This window comes from Microchirus variegatus, assembly GCF_963457635.1.
Source record: "Microchirus variegatus genome assembly, chromosome: 7".
NCBI lineage: Eukaryota > Metazoa > Chordata > Actinopteri > Pleuronectiformes > Soleidae > Microchirus > Microchirus variegatus.
Window position 1 is genome coordinate 6803119 of NC_139808.1, and position 11590 is coordinate 6814708.

Genomic DNA, 11590 nt, shown 5'->3' on the forward strand with positions numbered 1-11590 from the left:
CGAACTGTCAACAAATGCAAAATTGAGTTTCGGGGGGGTTCGATTCCCGACCTTGGGCAAGACACTTTGCTCCTGAAGATGGTGTGAATGGGTGAAAAGTGTGGCGTGAAACCGCTTTGAGTGTGAATGTTTTGTCAGTGGCACTTGGTAACTATAGCAACACCATGATAGCAACTTGAGCTGAAACTAACGATTATTCTCCTAATGATTAATCTGTCGATTATTTTCACGATTAATCATTGGGTCCAAATGTCAGAAAATGCAAAAAAAAAAAAAAAGACCTTGATGTAATGGTGTCTTGTTATGTCCACAAACCAAATTTTCAGTTTTTAATGATTTCTTTCTTAGAGCAAAAAAAACCACGACATATTCACATTTAAGACGCTAAAACAATCAGAAATCGTGTTTTAATCGTGAAAGAATCTGCAAACCGTTAATCGATTATCAACATAGTTGACGATTGATAATCGATTAGAGAAAAACACAAAAAAAACAAGTTTAGTACACATCTTGTGTTTGTTTATATTTACAGATAGCCCATGGACATGACAACCGTAATGTTTTCACTACTTTAAAAAAAAAAAAAAGGCCTTGAGGATATTTACTAAATAAACTATCGTGGGAGTTGATGAGAGACTTCAGTCACTGAAGACGAGGCGTGAAAAGTGGAATATGTGAAGCCCCTGCAGCGCGTAAACGTCTGGCACCGCACAGACGGACAGACACCTGATTGGACCCTGGTCCTGCCAATCACTATTTACCAGCCCCCCCCCTCCCTTTTTCTTTCACTGACATCATCAGGGAAGAGTGCCACCCCAACACCCCCCCCCCCTCCTGAGTGTGTGTGTGTGTGTGTTTGTACAGTTTGCGCCAATAAGACTTGAACGTCGCATTTTGTCCATAAGAGGGAGTCACGTTTTCTTAAATGAAGCGCTCTCGTTGCGCACTTCCACAAGGCATCCACAGCGCCTCATTGACCGGAGCCAGTGTGTGTGTGTGTGTTTTTGTGTGTGTGTGTGTGTGTATGTGGGGGGGTTAATATTTCACGACTAAGATCATATTCTCCCACAGTGGCTGTGGAAAGTCATATCAGCGTTGGGATCTTGGCTCGCTCCGTCACTCGGTCCCGTCCACAGCACTTCAGCCTCAGCGTCGTATCGTCGTCTTCCTTCCTTTTCCCCCTCTTTTTTTCTTCTTCTTCTTCTTCTTTTACGCAGCTGAAGAACAAGAGGTGTTCATGAACACCAGGAAGCTCGTGTCGTTTCCAAACTTGGATTAATAACACACACGCGTCGAGACATTTGCTGCGTTTTTAGAGTTCGTTTATCGTGTTTTGTTTCGTGTCCACGCGTCGGGGGGAAAACTTTTCCCTCTCTATCTCTGTCTGTCGCGATGTTGTGGAAATTAGCCGACAACGTGAAATATGAAGATGACTGCGAGGTGAGTCCTGATATAAATAAATAATTAAATAAATAAATAAATATGGCTACAGTTTGGAGCGACTAAGTTCAACAAAAGTTCGTTTTCTTTGTAAAAAAAAAACACTAGGAAAAAAAGTTATGTGAACTTGTTTTTTAAGCTCATAAAAGTAACTTAAACATAAAAAAAAACCTTTGAAATACAATCAGAAGAGTAGAAATTAATACTTCTTTATTTTCTAACTAACTTGTGAACCATATTTCATGTAAAATAGACTATAATAAAAATTATAAAACATTTAAATCGTTATGTCCCACACCTAAATCTCTTAAGGGACACATGTTATCATCACCTGCCACATTATTATTATTATTATTATTATTATTATTATTATTGTCATCATCATCATCTTCTCTCCTCCATTCCTCCAGGAAAGACACGATGGCAACAGCAACGGGAACCCGCGGCTGCCTCACCTGCCAGCGGTCAGCCAGCACCTCTACAGTCCGTCTCCAGCCCTCTCGCACTCGGCCAGTACGGACTTCCAGCCCCCGTACTTCCCCCCTCCCTACCAGCCCATCTCGTACCCGCAGTCCGGCGACCCGTACTCGCACCTCGGCGACCCTTTCAACATCAACTCCATCAACCAGTCGCCGTCGTCGAACCAGCAGCAGCCGTGGCCCGGCCGCCAGAGCCAGGAGGTGCTCGGCGCGCACGCCAGGAGCGGCCTGGCGAGTCAGATCCTGGGCCTGGAGGGAGGCTCGTCCGGGCTGAGGAGGGAAGGGTTCCGCCGGCCGGAACTGCTGCCCCCGCACGCTCACAGCTTGGACTCGTCCGTCGTTGGAGACAACATGGGGATGCACGACATGGGCCACGGCATGGATGACGTGCAGGTGAGTGGCGAGTTTTTTTTTTTAAAGCCATATATTTTTTTTACTACTTGTACTACCAACACATACACAAATAAATAAGTAAATAAAACAATACATTATTATAATTATTATTCATAAACAGAAGATTAAAAAGTAAAAAAAAAATGTCCAAAGGCCTCTAAACACACACACTCACACACAGTAGGCTGTGTATTATTAGTTTTGCATGGAATAAACTGAGAATAGAACATTGAAAATCCTGATATTAATTTCACTTTGTGTCATATGTGCATTTACAACTGCTCCTCTTATCCTTTCTGCCAGCATGTAGATGACCACAGTATTATGATGGCCGATCAGACAGTCATCAAAAAAGGTGAGTTTACATACTCGGTTTATTTCTGTCACTGTTTGAACTGCATTTTGTTTTTAACCAGATCTGTGATTTTTTTCTTTTAAAGAAAAGAAAGGAAGTTTTAGGGGGAAAAAACCCTCAAAAACATGTGCCTTCGTTTCCCCCCGAAACACAACTATTTAATTTACAAGGCTTATAATGTTTCACTCTGCTCACATCTGGAAATGTCACAGCAAAGCATTTGCCTCTTTTTTCGGTTTAGCGAAGGAGGAGCCTTGTTATTTGTTCTTGAACTGCTGTGATAATCTCTCTGCCATGAGATTATCGGTTATTTCAGTTTGACGTGATCCTCGGCCTATTCTGTTGTTGAAGGTGCTTGAATGGACGCTGTGTGTGTGTGTGTGTGTGTGTGTTCTTTTCAGAGATGACAGGCCGTAGCTGACATGACACGAAAGCCTCACACACACACGCACACACACACACAGACACACAACCTGTTGACTGTGAGAGAAGAGACACTGTTCGGATCCTCTTTAGGCTGCTTAAGCTCGCAATTACAGCCCTTTTCAGATCACGTTAAGAGGAAATTATGAGTCGATCTCCAAGCGGCGTTTGGCTCTGCAGAACCAGCTTCTTTTTTTTTTTTTCGGGGCGGGGTGTGGCATTAGGCTTTGCATGTGAAGGACAGCTTAGTAATTTGTTGGGACATGAACTGTTTTTGAGGGGAACTTATTCATGCTGTTTTTTGCCATGATAGCCCTGTTTAACAGCCTTTAAGACAGAGACACAGAGACAGCTTGAGCTATTTTATTCTTCTTAGTTTGTAGTTTGACGTTCAAACTTTACTGAGGGTCCAAAATTTGTAAAATAAAGGAATAAAATAGAGGATGGTGTAACACTCTAGGCCAGGGGTCTGCAACCTGCGGCTCTAGAGCCTCATGTGGCTCTTCAGCCCCTCTGTAGTGGCTCAATCTCGCTTTGAAGGAAAAAAGTTTTCATGTTTTTTCACACTTTTTTGTCAAGTTAAATGCGTAAATAAAAGTGTTTTTGATTAAAGTACTACTACTTTAAAGTAGCCATTAAAATAATGCGTACATAAAGAAGTTCACATTTGGAGTCCATCCTTAGATCCATATAGGCCAGGCAGATTTTCTCAAACTACATAAAATTGTACATTTCATTTTCATCTCAAAGTCATTTTTCTACACTTTATAGGTTTGGTATCAACGTGCGACAAACTGTAGTCCTTTAAATATAGTATGTGTAAAAACGACAACTTTACATGTGATTTTATCTTCATTTTAAGGATCAGATCGTTTTTTTGTGGCTCCAGAATAATTTTATTTGGGTGGAGAGGGGACAAAAATGCCTTGCAGACCCCTGCTCTAGGCTGTAGGGCCACATCAGCATCATGGTTACCCTCAAAGGGTCAGATGTAACTGTCATACAGAATAAATGTAACTAAATGTCACCAAATATAATGTAAAATAAAGGTAACTACTCTGTAAAATATTGCTAAATAACTTTCTGTATTTATTACTTATTCGATTTCACTCGTCGCATGATGCACATACAATGATACACTGCGATCTAGTGGCGGTGCCGTCACTTTGCGGGTAACGCAATCGCCATGCATTGTGGGAAATGTAGTTTCTGGTCAACCCACGTCTCAAAGCAGCACAGAACTATTTTTAACACAGATTTTTTTTAAGACCAATTAATCACTCGCGGGGCCACATAAAATGACGTGGCGGGCCACATCTGGCCCCCGGGCCTTGAGTTTGACACATGTGCTCTAAGGGTGTTGAGTAATGGAGGCAGCTCTTCTGCTATTCTGCTGCTTTTTTTTTGTTTTACTTTGACCCAGGCGACACATCAAAATAAAACTGTACTTTAAATTTTAATAGATAGATAGATAGATAGATAGATAGATAGATAGATAGATAGATAGATAGATAGATAGATAGATAGATAGATAGATAGATAGATAGATAGACTGACTAATTTGCCTCCCAAGGATATTCCTGTATATATGCATTTCAAAGCATATTTACAAATCCAGTGACAACACTTGCGGTGGTGCACAAACTTACAGCTGTGTGCACACCACAATAAACCAACCAGTTTTGCGTTTGTTACATAAATCAACGACAGCGACAGCGACGACGACGACATCGCATTGTTCCCATGCTCAAGGGCACCCTGTGGGCAATCTAGGCTTTCCACTTGTAAACAATGGGATTGTCAACACAACCCCAACCATGTGCCTCGGAGGAGCCTCGAAGCGACTCATGTGACTCTTGTGTGATTTCTGTCTCAGTATTAGGACTACGAGGTGGCAGGAACCTTGATCGCTTACAGAGGACTTATTATCAGGGGGGCATTCTTGCGGGTGAGGATGAAAATAGCTGTGTTTTGTAGTGTGCTGTACTGTGTTTTTTGTTGTTGTTGTTGTTGTTGTTTTTTTTGTGTGTTTCCAATGATTGTCAGTGCCCCCAGAAATTGGGTCAGCTAAAAAAAGAGAAACCATGATTTTTTTTGATATTTAAAGTACAGAGGAGAATCTGCGTCTTAGCGACGAGAGGAAGTCATGTATGTACAAGTGTGTGCTCTTGTTTGTGGATGATGTCTGGCATGCAGCTTTTTTTTGGAAAACCATACACTACTTCAAAAGTCACTAATCGTTGTGTGTAGTGCAGTTGTTGTGCGTAGTGTTTTTTGTTCGTTTGGCAGACAGTGGTTGGTCTCTGTTGTGCAGAGCTGCAAACATACTACAAAAAAAATGTATACTGTTGCACGGAGGGGGATTCTATTGATTTGAGCATATGTGGATACTTAGGAAAACCGCACATATGAGAGTCTTTATTTTCTTTTTGCTTTAACTCTTCAGCTGATGTTTCTTTCTCTGCACCCTTCAGGTCCTGTCACTCTGCCCAAAGGCAATGCGCTGGGTCTTCCCTTCCAGAAAGAGTCCCTGCTGGGCATGGTGTCAAATCCCACGGAGGTGTTCTGCTCCGTACCGGGCCGCCTCTCCTTGCTCAGCTCCACTTCCAAGTACAAGGTGACAGTGGCCGAGGTCCAGAGACGCCTCTCGCCCCCGGAGTGTCTCAACGCGTCGCTGCTGGGCGGAGTTTTACGCAGGTCAGAGCTCAGACGACTTAACGGCCGGGGTTTGACTGACTGGTGTGGTGTTCCTCTGTTGTTGTTGTTGTTGTTGTTGTCGTCGTCTGCAAAAGTCTTCCACAGAACACGGAAGCGAAGTAGCACTGATTTAAACGGGACTCACGGAAGTGTCATTATTGTAACTATGTAACTTCTGTGACGTGTAAGCAAATTAACTTTGCTGAGAGTGATCAGCCTGTGGGAAAGGTTTTTCTTAAAAGCACAGCTTGGCTCAATAGCTCTGGCTCATCAGTTTTTCTTTCTTTTTTTGTTTTGTTGTGTCGTAAGGTTCGTGACATTCTTTGTGTGTGTGTCTGCAATTTTGGTTCCTTGCTTCCTCTGCGGATAGGTTACACCAACGTAGAGTTAGCTACCGACGGTAGAGTTCCATGCGAGGCGGAGTGGTTGACCTTACGACCTTATGGTGTGGCGGTGTGTGTTTGGATCGGACTGGAGCGTTTTTTGTTGTGCTTGGAGTGCGTGTTTGCCACTTCCCATGTGTCTGATACACTCACACACACACACACACACACACACACACACAGATTCATTTTAAGTAGGTCATATAGCAATAGCAGGAGGATCGTTATCTGAAGGACAAGGGGGGGAGAAGGGGACGAAACAATGGTGGTGGTGGTGGGGGGGGGGGCTCCCTAAAGATGTCGCATCTCTCATGGAGAGCGAGAGCCTGCCCTGCTCTCTCCGTTCATGCGGAAAACTGAATTGGCCCCGGCCAAGTGCGGAGTTGGGAAGTGTTTCCGCAAAACACGAGTGTGAATGATTTCTCTGCTGTGGTTTTATTTTGAGGGGGGAAGAGTTTTTTTTTAATGTCAAAAACGCCTTCATCTTTATTTTTTCCCATTTTCCCGCAGAGCCAAGTCAAAAAACGGAGGCCGTTCGCTGAGAGAAAAACTGGATAAAATTGGGCTCAACCTGCCCGCAGGAAGGAGGAAGGCAGCCAACGTCACTCTACTCACCTCGCTAGTAGAAGGTACGTCTCGTCACGTAATCTTACACAGCGCGTCCTCGCGTGTAATTGCTACGTGTGCACTGGCTGGAATGTCGTCCTGACAGTACGAGACCATGGGAACGTCAATCTACCTCCACATAGTATGGGCTTTAAGTGTCACCTGTTGTCTGAAGGCATTCTTCAAACGCTAGTCAATGATAGAATCCAGACAAGATGAACGAGAGTTGTTTTCTTTTCTTGGGGAACAAACATAATGATTTATTCCCACGTTGGTTTTTGGTAATTTAACACGAATCAGAATCCCATATCTATCAAATAAGACTTGGTATAATCCTCTTCAACTCTGGGAATATGGAGCAACATCTCAACACCAATTATTGTACCATAACAGTTGTACTGTCCTGCAAAAACAAGCATCTTTACTTTGTTGTGCATCAGCTACACAGTTATTCAGACTTAATGACAACACGACGCCTTCAACTCGTCAAAGCTTTGAATGCTCAGACGGCCATCGTCAGTCCTACCTTAGCCAGACAGTGACGCGTCACTGTGAGCACGCCTGAATCACATTTATCTGCTGCGGGCAACGATAGAATAGATTTTCTACGTGCCTAATTAAAAAAAAAAAAAAAAGAATAACTGGAGGCTTGTGTTATTTCGAGACCTTCAAAGCTGAATTAAGTCCATGTTAATCTCTGTGTTCGACTCGCCAGGAGGGCCAGCTGACCTTAAATCTTGTGCTTCTGAATAGCTGCCTTTTTTCGTCTTCTGCTGATGTGCGTGTCTATCAATAAGCGGCGGCGCTGTTGGTTGGCGCTTGTGGGCACTTTGTGGTGGCATTGATGCACATAAGCCCATTATGACCATGCAAGTCAAACCACCCTGAAGACGGGAATATATTCAACTCACTAGTTCTTCTTTCCCCTCCCCGAAGCGATAGAAGACTGAGCACAGCTGATTGTTCTGTCGTCCATGTGCCGTGATGCTCCAGTTTATTAGGTGGTCCTCTGGTGTAAAGCTGTAAAATGATATATTGATGAATATATTAAAAAAGACAGCCATTACACACTGGAAAAGAATAATATGAATCATAGCTAAACCTAGAGTGATAGTTCCAGATCTGGACTTCCTCCATCTCATATACTTGGGTTTATATACGTGATCCTACAAACATGGTTTGTTCCTCTTCTTCTCGCAGGTGAAGCCGTTCATTTAGCGAGAGACTTCGGTTACGTGTGCGAGACGGAGTTCCCCGCGAAGGCAGTCGCCGAATACCTCGGCAGGCCGCACGTAGAACGCAACGAGATCAACTCTCGCAAGAACATGCTCCTCGCTGCAAAGTAAGTGTCTCGACACAGCGATGTCTCTAATTCGTATAAAACTCCTTTGACATATTTTTGCTTATTGGGTTACACTACCATTCAAAAGTTTGGGGTCACCTATACAATTTTTTTGTGTGTTTTCCATTAAAAGTCACTCTTTTATTCATCAAAAGAGTTGCAAACTCTGTTTTCAGCTGTGCTAACATCATTGCAAACGGGTTTTCAAGGGTTTTCTAATCATCCAATAGCCTTCTAACACGATTAAGAAACACAATGTACCATTAGAACACTGGAGAGATGGTTGCTGTACATGGGCCTCTATACATCTATGTACATATTCTATTAAAACCAGACTTTTGCAGCTAGAATAGTCGTTTACCACATTAACAATGTATAGAGTGTATTTCTGATTCATTTAATGTTATATTGATTGAAAAAAAGGGCTTTTCCTTCAAAAATAAGGACATTTCTAAGTGACCCCAAACTTTTCAACGGTAGTGTACCCGAAGTGTTATTTTATCGGCCACTGTAAATCACGAGATGTCCTCCTAAATCATTATTTTTTTGTCTTCCTTCAGACAAATCTGCAAGGAGTTCACTGACCTGCTCACTCAGGACCGATCGCCTCTGGGAAACTCGCGGCCGGCACCCATCCTGGAGCCGGGAATCCAAGGCTGCCTGACCCACTTCAGCCTCATCACCCATGGCTTCGGCTCGCCGGCCATCTGTGCGGCCATGACCTCACTTCAAAACTACCTAAACGAGGCACTCAAACAAGTGGACAAGATGTACCTGAGCTCCGGCAGCGACACCCAGGGATCCTCAGACAGTGGGAGCAAAGCTACCGACAAAATGGACAAGCACAGGAAATGAGACTCTCAAAGGAGAATCCCTACGAACTTGAGACCCCCCCCACTCCCCCCACCTCAATCCCTTACTCAAGCTGACCTGTCTGCCCTTTTTGGACTCATATATTTTTTTTTTTTAAATCACAATTGAGTATTGTCTTTTTGGAGAGCTGACTTGTGTGTGTGACTGTGTATGTATGTATGTTCCGTATGCTCTCACTGTTAAAGTGCTATATATTTTTTCAGAAGTCGAGGTTCGCTTCAAAACTTGTCCCGGGCCCGGCTGCAAATCAGTCCGGTTTCTTTTTGCCGCCATCATTTTGGGTAAATGCCCGTGAACTGATCCCGATGGGAGCATCTCCTGTAAAGACGTAATAACAGACCATATCATAGCGATCACTGTACAGTCCGAAACACAGTCGCCAATGTGCCAATGCTACAACCATGGGACCTGCACTCTGTTGACAAAACGAGGAAGAAGAAAAAAAAGAACAAAGTGCATACTGTTTTTTTTTTTTTTCTCTCTCCCTTGAGGACATCATTTCAAGATGAGTTGCTGTGGCTGTGAATTCCTCTTAGCTTCCCTCCTTATGCTCCGTCTGGAGGCAAATCCGCTGATTTCCTGTGTCTCAATGGACTTGCAAAGGACAATTTCGTATGAGAAAGAAGACGGAGAAGAAGACGATCCCCTTCGTTTTTCTTGACTTTTTTTTTTTTTCTTCCTTTTCTTTTAAATGCTTGATTTGTACAATGACTTCAAAATGGCTCCAGTGTTATTGTGCTTTGTTCACGAGCGATGATTTGAATCTTATGTAAGCCTGAATGAGAAAAGACAAGTTTTTTTGGGGGGGGGGGGTGTTCATCGGTCTGTGTTTGGTCAGAAACCAGGGACTTCAAAGTCTTTGTAAAAAAAAAAAAAGAAGCCTCTTCAGTGTTCATGTGGATTACAGGCATAGCAGTGTGTCCTCAACATGTGACACCTTAGTATTTAAAATCCCTAAGTTAACACCAACCTACCAGATCAGTCCAGTGTGCATGTTGTGAGAATGTGTGTGTGTGTGTGTGTGTGTGTAAATGTACATATTTCTTTCTTTCAACAGCAAAAAAAAACAAACATCTTTTAATTAGACATTAAATTCCATACATAGAATTTTATCCAGTGTCCTGGATGTAAATATTTTTTAATTTATGTTGTAATTTAATGGGCTCGTGTAAATAATGGTATCACCCTGGTGTATGGTTTAACTTTTTAATGACGACGTGTTAAAACTTTTATAAATGGGTTAGTTTTTTAACGAGTAGAGGTTAGGACGTGGGCATGACATTCTTTTTTTTTTTTTTTTTGGAAAATATGTTTATAAGTTTAAGGAAAAATAAAAAAAATACAATAATAAAAAAAAAAAGAGCCTATAGTCTGATTCAGTGGCGTTGGCAGGCTCTCTCTAACTCTCTCTCACACACACACACACACATACAGAGACACAGAGAGAGCATGTTTTATTTTCTTAATGGATAGAACTATTGTTCTCCAGCCTTCCTGTCACGCATGAAAGTTCAGTCATGTGTTGGACAACATGTCCTATTAATAAACGGCAAAGAAATACCCCGAACGAGTGGGAACAGTAGCTATCATTATCTGCTTTCACTTAGCTTCACAAATAAGCTGTGTGGTTCAGTGAAGACCTCAAAAAGTACATCATGTGATGAACAAGGATATTTAAAAGTGGACAAATGGCTTTTTTTTTTGTTTGTACTAAATGTCCTTTTTAACATTGTTGTCTGGGGTTTTCTACGCATGCAGTTAATCGAAAATTCCCTTTTCTTTCTTTCTGTGTTGCTGTTTGAGACAGGTGTGTGCTCCCTGCGATGAGTCAATCCGCTTTGAGTTTCGCGTATGGAAATGTGGCGTTGCCAGTTTCGCAATGCAGGTGACGACTCTTTTGATGTCTGTGAGAGAAAAAAAAAAACAAAAAAAAACCGAAGCGACGCAAAAACTGCAAGATTCAGTTTCCGAGCGATCCTAACTTGCCTGTCCAGTTCCTGCTGATTTCTTGTGGTCTCTTTGTGTCTTTCAGGAGGAACTCATTACAAACCATAGTCTCTTCTCCAAGCTCCAGCGGTGACTGTAACAGTTTCTGTGCATGCAGGTTGAATTCAACAAAAGGTACAAACACACAAACATTGAGGCACTTGCTTTATTTTGCTCGCTTGACCCCCCCAGAAACTCCCAAAAATTGAACTTCCACGGAGTATAGTATGGACGATTCGTCTTCGCAGATGAATCTGCAGAACAAACAGTTCACTTAAACCTCACATACTGTACACATATCCTGCTCTGAAGGGCAGCCGGTGAAACTAGTGTTTCCCCAAAGGCCAGGTTAAATGTTACAGCAGCAGTAGCAGCAGCAGCAGCGATGTGCCATACCTTGCAGTTAAACAAGTAGTAGCCTCTCCCTTTCAGAACCTGTTTAGCAAGACCTGTCAACACGGTGGATCTCTGCCCTCACAGCGGTTGACTTTAACTGCCTTCAGTTACTTGCGTTAGCTTGCTGGGCCCTGAGAGTGTAGATAATAGGGAGGGAAGAAGGGGTGGAAAAGGAAAAGGAGGTGTAGCTGAAGGCTGGTCGAGCAAGAAAGAGGAG

At 42.8% G+C, this 11590-nt stretch overlaps 1 protein-coding gene across 1 annotated transcript; it reads left to right on the forward strand.

Moving 5' to 3' along the window:
- Nucleotides 1-1392: 1392 nt before the first annotated feature.
- Nucleotides 1393-8973, forward strand: tfap2c (transcription factor AP-2 gamma (activating enhancer binding protein 2 gamma); the record flags this gene model as incomplete). The annotated part of the gene is made up of 7 exons (XM_083892708.1): nt 1393-1440; nt 1851-2312; nt 2616-2667; nt 5565-5787; nt 6681-6799; nt 7977-8118; nt 8679-8973. 7 exons carry the CDS (start codon nt 1393-1395, stop codon nt 8971-8973), a joined length of 1341 nt encoding a protein of 446 aa, XP_083748834.1.
- Nucleotides 8974-11590: the final 2617 nt, after the last annotated feature.